The sequence below is a fragment of the Salvia splendens genome, chromosome 11 (genome assembly GCF_004379255.2).
Source record: "Salvia splendens isolate huo1 chromosome 11, SspV2, whole genome shotgun sequence".
Classification (NCBI taxonomy): domain Eukaryota; kingdom Viridiplantae; phylum Streptophyta; class Magnoliopsida; order Lamiales; family Lamiaceae; genus Salvia; species Salvia splendens.
Genome location: NC_056042.1, coordinates 19,879,103 through 19,894,337, shown reverse-complemented (window position 1 = coordinate 19,894,337; position 15,235 = coordinate 19,879,103). Strand labels below are relative to the sequence as shown.

General features: G+C 35.6%; 2 protein-coding genes across 2 annotated transcripts; one reads left to right on the top strand and one right to left on the bottom strand.

Moving 5' to 3' along the window:
• Positions 1-6,961: 6,961 nt before the first annotated feature.
• On the top strand, positions 6,962-8,532 carry LOC121754554 (probable UDP-arabinopyranose mutase 2). The gene is made up of 4 exons (XM_042149892.1): positions 6,962-7,279; positions 7,621-7,871; positions 7,959-8,127; positions 8,200-8,532. Exons 1-4 carry the CDS (start codon positions 6,968-6,970, stop codon positions 8,530-8,532), a joined length of 1,065 nt encoding a protein of 354 aa, XP_042005826.1. The 5' UTR covers positions 6,962-6,967.
• Positions 8,533-8,852: 320 nt separating this feature from the next.
• On the bottom strand, positions 8,853-14,917 carry LOC121756415 (probable tRNA (guanine(26)-N(2))-dimethyltransferase 2). The gene is made up of 13 exons (XM_042151963.1): positions 14,818-14,917; positions 14,529-14,733; positions 13,998-14,282; positions 13,624-13,711; positions 13,274-13,395; positions 12,787-12,926; positions 12,631-12,703; positions 11,908-11,996; positions 11,683-11,788; positions 10,918-11,130; positions 9,983-10,177; positions 9,575-9,652; positions 8,853-9,365 (listed from the first exon to the last, which is right to left on the bottom strand). The coding sequence occupies exons 2-13, from the start codon at positions 14,688-14,690 to the stop codon at positions 9,126-9,128; spliced, it is 1,791 nt and encodes a 596-aa protein (XP_042007897.1). The 5' UTR covers positions 14,691-14,733; positions 14,818-14,917; the 3' UTR covers positions 8,853-9,125.
• Positions 14,918-15,235: the final 318 nt, after the last annotated feature.

Below are 15,235 nucleotides of genomic sequence, written 5' to 3'. Positions count from 1 at the left end.
GTTTTTGAGTGTATTTTTCATCTGCCTGCATAAGGCCTTTTATAGATGCACACGTACTGCATGGGAATGGATGTGACTATTCATTTATTACTTCAAAATTGACCAACCGATTTCTTTCCCAAAAGGTGTGTCAATTCGCATCAGTAACTGCCATTAATTTAATAATAATAACCGTCCATTGAATTTATTTACTTATGCATGTATACGCATAAGTCATTACAATTCAATATATATAACCATCATGCACATAAATCAATACAATTTAATGTGTATATATATTACTGTCACATCACATTCTTTATGCACGTAACATATACATTAATATAATATATATAATAAATCCATATATATATATATATATATATATATATATATTTGTATATCATTTCGTGTACATATTCACACATATACTACACATTTATATATTATTATATTTAAGAGGCAAGAGAGGAGGGTTATCAATACACCCGATTCTAATTCTTTAATTGAAACCGATCCATCACGGTGTCATCTTTAATATTAGAATCCCTCTTAGCTTTTAATATTATGAACTTGAACTTTAATTTTAAACCAATAGATACATATGTCACATAAGAATATAAATATTCTTACACGTGGAGTTTTGAGGAAGACAACTATGGATATGGAAATAAATGGTGAGCGCAATTTCTTTATGATTCATCAGCCACATAATAAAAGTAAAAAAAAAAGTTCAGAATTAACTACTTCAAGTAGTCTGAAATTATTAAGCAATTTCGACATTTTCTCCCATTAATAATTAAAACATTATAAAAGAGATTACCTTTATGTATGGACCCTACCCTATCATGATCCACATGGAAAACCTACCATTTTACAACCCAAGACATTCCATTGATACCCCATCTTGTCCTATTAAATTATTTTGTCCGTATATTGGATAAGAGAAGAGAGAGCTCAATACTATCACTGCCTTTGTCCTTCCAATCAGAAGCTTGACAATTATTCTTCTGTCAGTTCCAAATGTTGAAAACAATAAATACAATCTATATTTTCATGTAATCCTGAAACCCATAATTAGCTAGTCTGATTCTGGATGTACAAGGTTTTTAAGAAAGAAGATTAAACCAAAGATATGAATTCTTGTTATCTGCCTCCAAAAGACAGTATTTCTACATTCCTTCATTATTTTGTGACAAGATACAAATGGGAAGAAGTAGAGGGAAACGAGCTAATGAAATTTCCGAGAGGCGAGGCGCCTAACGGACTAAGGATTAGGGTTTCTGCTCACTAACCTCCCTACAATCATTTGTACAATAGGAACAACTAATTTTTAACATAGCAGATAAGAATAGCTCCCAAAAGAAAACTGAGTTAACACAATGCACTAGAGAATCAATACCCAGCTTACTAGGGTTCAATAATTTGCACTGTATAAAGGAATCATTAATTATTTTTTGCCTCATTGAAATTTTACCAATCAGAGATCCATGGACACGAAATTTGCCAATTTTTATTATGGATTCATGAGACGAGAGACCGAATTCAGCAGATACGTAAATATGTGAAATATAAATGAAATCCAGATTAAATAAGTTACGGAAAAATATGTTGAACATGAAACCAGCCAAAATATGAAGATTAGGGTTGATATACCGATTAAAATCTTACTGAGCTGCCAAATGAATGAACAAGGGGTTTGTAAGCTCGGTGTTGCAAATATATAAGAAATTGGATGAAAAAACTCCATCAATGGAGAATGAAGAAATTGTAAAATTGGGGAAAACTGTCGAGCGAAAAGTTGGCAAAAAATTCATTAATGGACTACATTTTTTGTCAAAGTTACGCTGCAAAATACAATAAAGGCCTAATATATAGGCTTGGAGAAAGCAACAAACAGTAACTAATAAAATGCTAAACACTATCTAATAAAAGAAAAACAATAACAACTAATTACAATTTATTTTTAATTTCAACACTCGGTGAATCGACATTGTTCGTCCCCCGCTTCTTTCAATGGGGATCGTGAATCTGTATTCAGCCCCATTACATTTCATTGTTGCTTTTGCTAGCTTAAAATTTAGGCGGGATATCATCGCATTATGTTCAGGATATTTTATTTTGCTTTAGCGGGATCCACCCTATTTTATTATACACTTATTTTATTTTATTCAATATTGTTTTGTTTAATGTGGCAGGCTATAAAGTTTCTTTTTTATCTATTTTTTCTTCTTTATCTTATGTACTAAACCTATATTTCTTCTTCTCTATTTTACCTTATCTGTTTTTTCTTCTCTTTCTCGCATTACCAGTATCTTATTAAAAGTTGTATCGTCCATATATGCCTACCTTTAGTGAACAGCATAAAAATTACCAATAACAAATTTCTAAATTATAAGCTATTTTTAGGGGACCATTACATCATAAAAGAACAAAATACCGATCTTAGGAATTGATTTTTATAATACTCTCTTCGTCCCACAAGAGTATGCATGTTTGGTTGAGCATTGGTTTTAATCCATAATTAGTTATTAAGAGAAAGATAAAAATAATAATTAAAGAATTATTAGTGGAGAATGAGTCTCATGTTATTAGAGAAAAAGAGTTTTCAAAATTAGAAAGTGAGGAAGTAGTTTATTGAATTATTATGCATATATTTTTCAAATTTTATTTATATAAGAGATCTATCATTGTTTATGTTTGGGTAGATGTTGCAATTCATAAATGATCTGCGCCTATTTTGTAAATTGTCACATAGTGCTTATATTTTTCCTGTCCGACCGCACCTAGATGTGTCGTTGGGTACATCAAAACAGTAAATCGGCATACAACAACAGCTAGTGGGAGAGGCTAGTTATACAAGGATAATGTTGAAGGAAGAAATAGACTAAAGAAACTAGAAAAATAGAGACAGATTGAACAATATTTAATCCAAAATTCCAAAAATCAAATATTCCATTTATCCCGACAAAGATGACCCATTCTTTGGATAATATGCAATATCATTTTGTATATTAAGTGAAATGAAAATACAATAAAGATAAATGTATTTCTATTTTTTTTATAATAGGTCATTTATGTTGGGACAAATAAAAAAGAAAAGTGAGTTATCTTCTATATTGAGACTAAAGGATTACTCCCTCTGGTTCCATTAAATGTCTCATATTTGAGTGGTGCAGGTTTAAGAAATTATTTGACTTTGTGAAATAAATTGAGTGGAAAAAGTTAGTAGATTGTAGATTCACTTTCATATACTCCCTTCGTCCCAAGTAGGGATGTCAATCGGGCCAACCCGTTCGGGTTGTCTGGCCATTCGGGTATGGGCTATTCGGGTTATGATTTTTTCGGGTTATAAAAGTTCGACCCTAACCCTAACCCTTCGGGTTTCGGGCTAACCCACCGGGTTATTCGGGCCAATGCGTATTTTTAATTCTTTTAATATTTTCAAAAAATAATACGTATTTTAAATTTTCTTTAATTATATACATATTTTTAATTAATCATTCAACAATGAAATACATATTTTTAATTTTCTTTAATATTTTTAAAAAAGATTAAGTTATTTAAATTTAAATAACTTATTCATTACATAATTATTTACAAAATATCTATCAATAGTATGTTTATGTTTATGTATTTAAAACATAAATCAACACTTTGTTTCAAAATTCAAACATAAATCAATTCGTAGAAAATTAAATAAAATTTTCATAACGTGAGAGGTGCATCGTAGACGTAACAAAAATATTTTGAATTGTTAAAGAGTGAATTATCAAGATGCTAGCTAATTGGAGTAACTCTAAGTTTTCTTGAATTATGATTGGTCAAATTTAATTTATTCCAGCTGTAAATAAGTCAAATAATAATTTATCTTTGTTTTAAGAATCATCAAAGTACGCATAATTCAATGACGAAGCGGCGTCAAAACACTTTGCACTATTATATTGGAAATATACTAAAAAAAAGCTTTTATATACGAGTATTTATAATCCATGAACCACATGGTGATTTTTTCCGTGATCTTATATAGTCGGTTGACGTATTTGGATTTTGCATAGTTTTAGAGGGTTGTCTTGGATGATTTTGATTATATTTCTATATTTTGGTATGTTTACATGTGTTGTTGAGAAATGATAGAAAATTGATTAGAAAATGTAAACAAAATATGTGGATGTGCAGTAGCCTTGTTTGAGTCAATGTTTCTCGCGATTTTGAAGTCTGATAAACCTCTAATACATATCATTCTCTTCGTCTTCGAAAGAGCTTCGCGTGGATATATTGCACGCCTCAATCGGAGCTTTGTAGAGAAAGTTATGACCGTTACAAAAACTGCTCGTTGTGCAGAAGCCTTCAACCCGACGGGCCGACCCGTAACCCGAACGGGTCAGCCCGCCTAACCCGACAACCCGAACGGGTCAGTCCGAATGGCCCGATTTTAAATTCGGGCTGTGAAATTACAACCCTAACCCTGTATTTTTATCGGGTTATTCGGGCCGGCCTGCGGGTTCGGGTTACATTGACATCCCTAGTCCCAAGGTAGTTGAGTTAAATTCCTTTTTGGTTTGTCCCTAGGTAATGAGTCCTTTCCTTTTCGAAACTTTATTTCATGTCTTACTTTATTCTCTCTTCATCTTTCATACATTATTCTATCTCTTACTTTACTCTTTCGACTTTAACTTTTAAAAAATTAATTTCTTAAATCATGTACCCAAAAGAAATGTCTCAACTACCTTGGGACGGAAGGAGTATTAGTTTTAGACTAAAGTTTAAATTTTTTTTTTTTTTTAAATTAACTTCTAAAGTTCAAATTTGATCCTTCGTATTTGCTCTAAAAAACTTTTTGGTCCTCTACATTAGCTTTGTTACCTTTTGGTCCCAAACAATATGTTTTGGTCCAAAATTAAAATTTTCCATTATATTTAACGGTCACATGATTTGATCAAATTAGTAACATAATTATAAATCTAATTAAGATTAAAAATAACTAATTCAATATTGAAATTTATAAAATAATTTTTACCTATATCAAAATATATTAACATTCATAAAATATTTTAATACATATAATAAAATATATTTATATTTATAAAATATTTTTTACCTATAATAAAAATAAAATTGAATTAAAATTTATAATATTCACAAATTTAACTTTTATTATAGGTCTAAAATAAGGGTAAAATATTTTATAAATTTTAATTTAATTAATTTTTATAAAATATTTTATAAAATGAAAGTTAATTTTTATTACATGTAATTTTTAATTTTAATATTAAATTAAATAGATTAATCTAGCTAAATAGATTCATAATTAAGTAGGGGTGCTTATTTGACCGGTTCCGGTTAGAACCGGACCGGTTAACCGGTTACAAAATTTTCTAAATTCAAGAACCGGTCTATTAAAAATCGGCCGGTTCTGGAGAATGGGACTTAACTCATTAGAGAGAAAAAAGTTTCGTTAAATAGAATTGGTCTGTTTTTAAGGTGATATCCCAAAATGGCAATTATGGTCTTTTTTTAAGAACATGGGGTAACTATTACTAGTATTTTTTACTACTCCATCTGTCCCGCTTAAGATGACACGTTTTCCTTTTTAGTTTGTCTCAACTAAGATGGCCTATTTTCTTTTTTGGAAACTTTCTCTTTTCAATTAATACACACCCAACAACTTTTTTTCTCTCCTATTAAATATTCATCTTTCTTTCTCTCTCTATTTTAATACTTTCACTCATATTTCCTCTCTCCAATTAAACACTTTAACCAATAACTCATAAAATTTCGTGTCGGCCAAAGAATGTGTCATCTTAGCCGGGACGGAGGGAGTATTATTTATTTCGATCATCATGGGTTTTGCCGCTAAGCTTGCTTGATATTCATATGATTATGGGAAAATTATACTCCATCTATCCCACAAAAGACTCGATTTCCATTTTCATTTCATCTCATAAAAATAGTGCACATTTATTTATAGAAAGTTTTTCTCTCTTAAACGATTGACTGCATTCTCTATTAACAATACTTAGTCACTTTTTCTTTCTATCTCTCTCATACTTTCTCAATCACAGATTAAAATGCATGTCGTCCCTAAAATGGAGTACTGGACATCTCTTTCTCTGCATGATCTTATGTGAAATATAAAATCTTATACCTCATCCCACTGAGCATTTTTAATTCAACAAGAGATTTTATTTAGTGTTGTTTTGTGAGTAAGTTTAAAAAACAAAATAAAAGAGAGGGAAAAAGTAGAGAAAGTGATGTTTCTGTATTTAAAATGTATTACTCCCTCCGTCCCAGTTTAGGAGTACAATTTAGTTAGTGCAAGGGTTTTAAGAAATTTTTGGAGTGTATAATAATTAAAGTGAGGTAGTGGTTGGAGTGTATAATAATTGATGTGATGTAGTGGAAAGTGAGACCCTTTTGACTTTTTGTAGGTAAAAGGTGTTTGTTTTATTTTATTTTTATGAAAATAATGGCATTTTAGTGTAAATTTCATCAACAATGAGGTTAACTTTTATGTCCAAATATGATAAATTCTAAATGAGACTCTTAAACTAAGACAGACGGAAATGGCAAAACAAGACTCTTAAATTGGGACAGGGGAGTATTTAGAATGAGACATCTCAAAAAAAATGTGTCATTTAGAGAGATTATGTTCAAATAATACACCACATAAATGTATTGTAATTTGTAAAAGAAACTCCGTATATTTTCTCATTTTCTCTTCATTTCTTAAAAAAAAGCGTGAAATTTATACACTCCTAAAAAAAATAAAAGCATGCAATATGCAAAAATAGAAAAAACGATAATCGGGTCAATGACAATCCGCAAGGTGCTCCCTCTCTTCAGCCATCTCCCCCACACCCGCTCCTCTTCCTTCCCTTTTAATTAACACACAAATCTCCCATCACCACTTCCTCTTCCTCTTCCTCTTCCAACACACACACATACACACTCTTTTGTCTATCTCTCTCTCTCTCTTTCTTCCGCCATGGCCACCTCAACGCCGCCCCTGAAAGACAAGCTAGACATCGTGATACCGACCATCCGAAATCTCGACTTCCTAGAGATGTGGAGACCCTTCCTCCAACCTTACCACCTCATCATCGTCCAAGACGGCGACCCTTCCAAGACCATCAGAGTCCCCGAAGGCTACCACTATGACCTCTACAACCGCAATGACATCAACCGCATCCTCGGCCCCAGGGCCTCCTGCATCTCCTTCAAGGACTCCGCCTGCCGCTGCTTCGGCTACATGGTCTCCAAGAAGAAGTACATCTTCACCATCGACGACGACTGCTTCGTAACCACCCCTCTCCTTCTTCATCGCTCCTTCTTAAATACTCCCTCCGTCCCTTAAATTTTGTCATATTTTGACCCGGCACGAGTTTTAAAAAATATAATGAAAAGTGAGTTTGAAAAAGTTAGTGAAATGTGAATCTTACTTTTAAATATTAGTTATAAAATAAAATGTGAGTGAGAATGAGTTAGTGGAATGTGGGGTCCCCTACTATAAATTTTAAAAAGTGAAATGTGAGAAATTTTATGGGACGGACGAAAATGGAAATATGCGACAAATTTTCAGTGACGGACAAAGTACAAACCACTTCTATATCGAAAACATAATCTTTACCAACCGCGCAGGTTGCAAGCGACCCTTCAGGTAAACCGATCAACGCACTAGACCAACACATCAAGAATCTCTTGTGCCCGTCAACCCCACTCTTCTTCAACACGTTGTACGACCCCTTCAGGGAGGGAGCCGACTTCGTCCGGGGATACCCTTTCAGCCTCAGAGAGGGGGTCCCCACCGCCGTCTCTCATGGCCTCTGGCTCAACATCCCCGACTACGACGCCCCCACGCAGCTCGTCAAGCCACGCGAGAGAAACACCAGGTATGCAGCAGCAGCAACAACAACAATAACAATGTTAATAACTCAACTAACTTTTTAAAACAATTTTGTATGTGCGTGTCTTACTAGGTATGTGGATGCAGTGATGACGATACCCAAGGGCACCCTCTTCCCCATGTGCGGGATGAATCTGGGGTTCGACCGCGACCTCATCGGGCCGGCCATGTACTTCGGCCTCATGGGAGACGGACAGCCCATCGGCCGCTACGACGACATGTGGGCTGGTTGGTGCATCAAGGTCACATCCTATCTTCGTCCACACACACATTGTCATTTATTTTCAGCTCTAAACTGAAGATGTGATATGCAGGTGATCTGTGATCATTTGGGATTGGGAGTGAAGACAGGGCTGCCCTACATTTGGCACAGTAAAGCGAGCAATCCCTTTGTGAATCTGAAAAAAGAGTACAATGGGATATTCTGGCAAGAAGAGATCATCCCATTCTTCCAGTCGGCCACGCTTTCAAAGGACTCGACTAGCGTGCAGAAGTGCTACATCGAGCTAGCCAAACAGGTCAAGGAGAAGCTTGGCAAAATCGACCCATATTTTGCCAAGCTTGCCGACGCAATGGAGACGTGGATTCAGGCATGGGACGACCTCAATCCGCCGACCAAGCTTGCTCCTACTGCTAAGCCTAAGTGATCATGTTTACTGTATATCCTGATTTTTGTTATTCCTCTGATTTCGTAGTGAAGGCTACTAGGTCATTTGCAAGGGAGTGTTACATATTTTTTATGTTTTGGAAAATAATATTAGAAACACTAGCATATATCATAGCCAATTGAGAGGTTACACACCTATGTTAGCTTCTGTTAACAATTGAAACTAGAAACCAAATATACAAATATAACTATGCCACATTAGTGTGTTCATAAATAACTGAAATCACTATATAAGTCTCATTAGCCTCTCCTCCTATCACCAATTAGTTTTAGGACGGAACCCATAAATTTCAATTCAAATAATACAAACAAAACTTCTTTATCGTTTCAACTCGTCAATAACAAAGACGAAACCAAGAAAATATAAAACATACGTGCAGTTGGAGAGTGAAATGGAGTAATAGAGAAGGATAAAAAGAGAACAAAACTGATGTTGTGTGGCGGAAATGCTGAATTTCATGGGCTGAGAATCTTGTGCATAAATCTCTCTGCAAAGGAAATGCAGCAGACGAGAATTAATCGGTGGTCAAGTGATTGACTCTCAGGAGCTACGGCCAAGGCAATGTCCTATTATCATAAATTAGGAGTGGATTCTTCAGTCTTCTCACGTTTGCTTGCTGGCTCGTCCTCACCTTCCTCGAGCTTCTGTAGCCCTTTCACTACCTCTGCACCAACAAGTGAGGCGTGCTTGCTCGTAATCCGACGACCTGCCCTGACCTTGGGCCCCCAATGCCTCTCGGGGTTGGGGAGAAATCTTGCAACCTTCTTCACCTGTGCTTTGCTAAGGGAAGCAACAGCTCGTGCAAAATTAGCCTGTCAATCGACAAAGTAAACCAACCTTTTATGTGTGAGTGATCTTTTCATACGAGAATCTCAACTCAATCAACTTCCAGCAAATGAAATGTGTTGAATATCGGACCGCTAGTACACTACCGTATACATGTCCCTCAAAAAGTCAAAATCATGAAGAAACGAAAACCTAGATAAAGTTCACAGGTATGCTGCGACTCGCGAGTCAATACCTGCAGAACAGGTTCCTTAGTGAGGATTACACTTCCCGCCAAATCTGGTGACTGACCTTTCACAGGATGATTTTTCACCTAGGGGATAAGAAAAAATCATCAATCAGGGCCAAGGCAAAGTCCGATTATCATAACATACAAACAAGTTCGTATCACCTACAATATAATGGACCTTCACTCCAATTAAGACTCTTATATACTACTAAAATTATATGTTTCCTTCTAACCTTTTGACTAAATACATACAATTCACAGAAGCATAAGAGAATCTGATATTGAAGCATCGTTTCTCATAGAAATTTTCAGAAAATAAGGGACGGTTTTTTCTATTTGATTTGTCAGACAAAGCATAGGCATACTACACTAATTTTTTACCATAAGGAGAAACAATAGAAACATTGTGCTTACCCAGCAGCGCATGATATCCCATATGACATCCATAGGAGCATCTGTTTTCATAGCTAGCGAACTTACGTGACTTCCTGATATGCGATATCCTGCATTAATCACAGCAGAACGGAACATAACTGCAGAGGGAGATGTGCATTTCAATGTAGCGCAGAGGTTGTGCAGACACAGGAACAGTGGAACATCTGGTAACTCCTGTAATACCGTTGCATTAATACAACCTAAGCGAAGAAGTCGAAACATGTTCCACATTTTCAATATTAGAGAAGCACTGGCAAGGATTTCATGTTTTGTCTTGCAACCAGCTATCAATTTAAAATACTTTGGGGAATGGAAAGTTGTTTCTGCTAAAAGAGGAATCGTTAAGTTCTAAAACAAATCTGCAGTGATAAATTGATTATAATTCAAGATACATTCAAAGTTCTCGATTTTGAACTTCTTCAAAGCAGCTAAATTGATAACTACTCTCAAACTCAAATAACATTTAAAGAAGACTTTGCAATTGAATATATGATCGCACATGGAAAGAAAAACCTGTGAATTTTTTTTATCATAATAAGCATGGAACTGATAGAGACAAGACCTAAGTCGTTGATCTATTATCAATTGTTTGTATGAATTAAAGAGAGGAGCACATAATACATTTCTTATGAAACAATAAAAGTTGGGTAATCTGTTAGTTGCTCATAATATCAAAGTGAAAGCTTTTTACCATGTCAATAAAACCGCCAATAACATTGAAGCTGTTCCACTATAAATCACGGGAGTGAATAAATTATATTTTTACGAAAATGATTGCTATTCTCGGTCAAATCATCTAGATATTCGTATAGCTTTATGAGATTTTATCGGACGTATGCGGGATATGGATTGCTCCGAATTATAATACTTACACATTAAGCAGCGAAAGAAAATATAGCCGACAGAAGGCATACCTCAGAAATTGTAGTCAAAACAGCAGAAATCCGATCAAAAGCAGGGTACCGCTCCTTTATAGACTTCACATCTGCTAGAATTGAATTAACCCAGCCCATATCATGGATTGGAGCCGACCATATGGGCCCACCCACATTGTATTTCTTGCCACAATCACTGCATTCTTGGGAAACAACAGGACCAAATCCAGGAAGATGTCTAACACTGGTATTCTAGATTACATATAAAAGAAGAAGGAAAGATACAGTCAGATACATAGCATTAGTAAAGATTACAAATAAAAACAACATATACAGAACAACCAAGGTGACTACCAAGTACCAACCACATCATTGTTCAAGCTCTGATACACTCAACCACTATAGCATCTAAGTACAAGGGAATAGGTTGTATCTATTTGGACAAAGACTTTCTCAGCCTTTAGACTCATAAAAGTGGGTATATTTAAGTCCTTATCTTAATGAAGTCCCATACAACCTTAAGAGGTGAATGCCGGCCACCAATAAGAAAATAATCAAGAGTCAAAAGATCTAAGCTACGAAATAATCGGGTTATTCAAGATGTTTTTGCAAAGAACAATAGGGCGACTTAGGCATTTGCATACTACACATTTTAAGTGACCTTAGGGTATGAAATGCTGTATTGTGGAAATTTATATCCAAGAGACTCACACCAAGCGCTTTGAATGTTTAAGTTCACTAATCATTGCCACCAATCACCATGCTCATGCACCGGATAAGCATCGCAAAAAATTCAGTCTTTACCTTAGAGACAGTCCTTCCAATTGATTGAAGATGAAAGGAATCACAGCCAACACATTGATAAACATAAGACAACTTCAAAGGAGTATTCTTCATTGCACTTGCAGAGCTGCAACGGATTACAAATCAGGACAGCTAATCAATATTCTCATAAATGGAGCATCTATGAAACAATCATGTTAATTGTTTTAATCTAAATAACAAATATATTTGAAGAAAAATACTAACGTGAATATACGGACGAAGACTCGTATATAGAAATCCATTTTAACAGAGAGCACGGGGACGATGTAACGCTTGTAGCGGTTTGCGTGACTCTGCATAATGGTTAAATTACTTGATAAGGTGAAAATGCAATAAGAATATAAAATAATTAACTGCAAGATAGAATGCTACTTTGACTATCCGAGACCAGTGGTTAGCTAGAGAGTTTGATCAAGGCACAAGGTTCACTTGTCTGGCTACTCAATCAAAGCCAACCTTTTACTTCTTGAAAGCATAACTTGACTACTTGGTGCATGTTTGGTAGGCATGTTAAATTAGCCCAAGATAATTAATTAAGATGGGTTTTAAGATAAGGATATGCTATCTCACTCTTTTGGGCTGTTAAATAATCCACCCTTTTGAACTAATTCGCTCCGGACCTCAGCGGGACGAGATGGGCTTTGATGGCCTAACATGGACCTTATTTATCTACCAATCAGCCAAATAACCTATATAACTCATATATCTTGGTCTTATCTAGGCTACCAAACAAGCACTTGAGATACTAATTATTTGTTAAAAAAAAGTGCCCATGTCTTACTATCAAGTCCGCCATTCAGATAAGAGTATATATAACTGATTAACATTCCAATCTTTTTCAAGATGGTTCCAAGGGAAGTCATGCACAATCAACTAGGAACCTAATTTTGAATTATCTACCAGAATAACTCAGTCAAATCAACTGACCTCAATACACGCAAGAAGGATGCGCAATGCCATTTCATGGTGATATTTTCCTTTCAATGGATAAGCTCCATATCTAGTTCAACAAGCATTGAGTCAACACTACTTTTTTGAACTACTAAAGATTAGACAAAGTGATATTCTAAAATTAAATCTTACTTTGAATAGCAAACCTCGCCATTGCCCCCACAAAGCACTGCCATATCTGTTGCTGTGCACATTAATATTCCTCCATCAGCAACTGATTGAACAGCAGAGTCAAGGAAAATAGATGGCGAACCATAAGGGTCAAGATCAACCTGCAATACAAATCAAGGGATTGAATGCAAACAGTGAAATGTGTCAAGTTGGACAGCCTAGAAGGCAAAGACAGCACAATGATGTGAAAATGTATAATCGGTCCTAATATGGCATCCCAATATGAGAATTCTAGAATTTTGAAGGCCAAAATTAAACTTATTAAGTACATTTATAGCATGATAACATGGAAGCAAGAGACATCATCAACAAGCTTGATTATATCATTTTCATGTTACATAAGAAAAGGTTCACTTCTAGTCTCAAATAAGATCATAACACACTTCCAACTTAGTTCAACACAAAAATGGGTTGCAAAATGCGATGCATTGACCTTGAGAATACATACCACATCAAATTCTTTAGGGTGTGTAAGCATGTAGACTCTAGCATCAACAAGATGTGACTCCACCTTTGAAGATGCAACTGAACCATTCAATCTAATATTTCTCCTGCAAGATTCAACAGAAGCTGCAGAAGAAGTGTAGTATCAGCACTTTATCCTGTATCCGGCAATATACTAATATTAACAGCAGAGCCCAAGGAATGAAAGAAGAAAAAATCCTTCAACATAACTTCTAGCCACAATCAATTTCAGGCATTATAAAGAAACATAAAATAAGACAAAAGATGAAGAAAGAAGAGAAAACCACTCGACCTCAGTTTGTGTTGTATAATTACTTAGAATAATGGAACTACCTTTATCATTATCGAGAGCCACAACTTTCTCAATCCCCTCAACTTCACGAGCATATCTTAAAGCTCTAAGACCAGAGGCCGACAATGCCTGTCAGAGAAGTAATGCTCGTTATCAGATGATACAGTACTCCCTCCGTCCCGGACTACTTGCACTTATTTCCTTTTTGGGCGTCCCAAGTTATTTGCACTCTTTCTATTTTTAGTAAAAATTTTCACCTACAGCCGTAACATTTGACTTTGCTATACACTCATTCCTTAATCTCCGTGCCGAAAAGGAAACGTGCGAGTAGTGCGGGACGGAGGGAGTATAATAAAAGGACAGCGGTATAGTTATCCTGAAGAGGAAACAGCACAAACAAAACACACTCAATAACCTCTAAAACTCGTGGCGGCTTTAAATCTTCCTGGACCCTCCTCCCATGGTTGGCTGCTGGGTTCTCCGAGATGCTACAAGGTTCATCTTGAGATATGTCTTGAGAGATGTCACATCCCCCATTAGATTTTTCATCGTGCTCCATAGCTTCTGGTTCAGAAATAGGTTCAACAACCTTCTTGGCTTCAATTTTCATTTTCTTGGAAAGCAACCTAGCTTCATGCTCTTGCTGGCGTTTCGATATAAACGTCCTCAAAACGGCAATAGACATGTCTCTGTTATTAACCTGGGATTAACATTATGAATCAAAACTCAGGCTCCTCCTAATCATACAATCACTCTAACAAACTTCACATTTAAAATAACCAACAGACTGCTTATCACTGTGAAAACAAAAAGGGGCTAATTCAAGGTTCTCAGAAAAAAAATTAGGCAAAAAAAAACCCTTTAATTTACTGAAACTAAATAAAAAACAAACTTACTAAACATGAACAATTGAAACAAATTAAGAAGCAAAGAAAGCTAAATAAACCTGGGCTTTGTTATAAAAGACTTGATTTTTAACGTTCATTAGAATCTCAGCCTCTCCTTCCTTAACAATCGTATAATCATTGATATCGAACGATGATGTCGTTTCTGGAGCGGCCGTATGGTGCTTCTCTTCATCTCCGATAGTTTCACCGACGGCGGCCATATTTTAAACAACCAAAATTAATGATTACCCGAGCCTGTGCTTGCTGTCAAGAATTGGGAAAACTTCAGAAACTAAAACTAAGCATGACTACTGCGTGAAGGAAAATACGAAACTACAAAAACCCTACCTGGTGCACTGCTGAGGAGAAACTGCAATAAGGAATTCGTTATGAATAATTACTCCAAGGCAAGGTTTAGGTTTTGAAATAAAACACCAACCGCCCACTAAATGTATCGGTTATTGTATAATAAAAAATCATCATATTTAAATTTATAAATTATAACAATTACTACCTAATTAATTACCAATTCAAATTACAATCAATTCTTAATCATTATATTAGAAAATTTAGTGTTAAATTTATAACTAAAGGTTATCGATTAGAGCATTCGCAGCGGTGCTCGCTGGGACGGACGGCGTCCGTGTCGCTGGCGCGGCACCGCTGCTGCACTCCCGCCGCTGGCACGGCGTTGCTCGATGCATCGAGCACGTCTGTGCCGCTGAGCAAGCTACGTGGCATGTTTCTATTGGCCAATGGATTATCC

What these genes read in the sequence shown, in the direction of transcription:
- LOC121754554 (XM_042149892.1), top strand. Translation starts at nt 6,968, where the DNA reads ATGGCCACCTCAACGCCGCCCCTGAAAGACAAGCTAGACATCGTGATA. An exon ending in CCATCGACGACGACTGCTTC is followed by an intron (nt 7,280 to 7,620) that starts GTAACCACCCCT and finishes CCAACCGCGCAG; the next exon opens with GTTGCAAGCGACCCTTCAGG. An exon ending in GGGCTGGTTGGTGCATCAAG is followed by an intron (nt 8,128 to 8,199) that starts GTCACATCCTAT and finishes TGTGATATGCAG; the next exon opens with GTGATCTGTGATCATTTGGG.
- LOC121756415 (XM_042151963.1), bottom strand. Translation starts at nt 14,690, where the DNA reads ATGGCCGCCGTCGGTGAAACTATCGGAGATGAAGAGAAGCACCATACG. An exon ending in GGCTCTCGATAATGATAAAG is followed by an intron (nt 13,396 to 13,623) that starts GTAGTTCCATTA and finishes CTTCTTCTGCAG; the next exon opens with CTTCTGTTGAATCTTGCAGG. An exon ending in ACCCTAAAGAATTTGATGTG is followed by an intron (nt 12,927 to 13,273) that starts GTATGTATTCTC and finishes TTTGTATTGCAG; the next exon opens with GTTGATCTTGACCCTTATGG.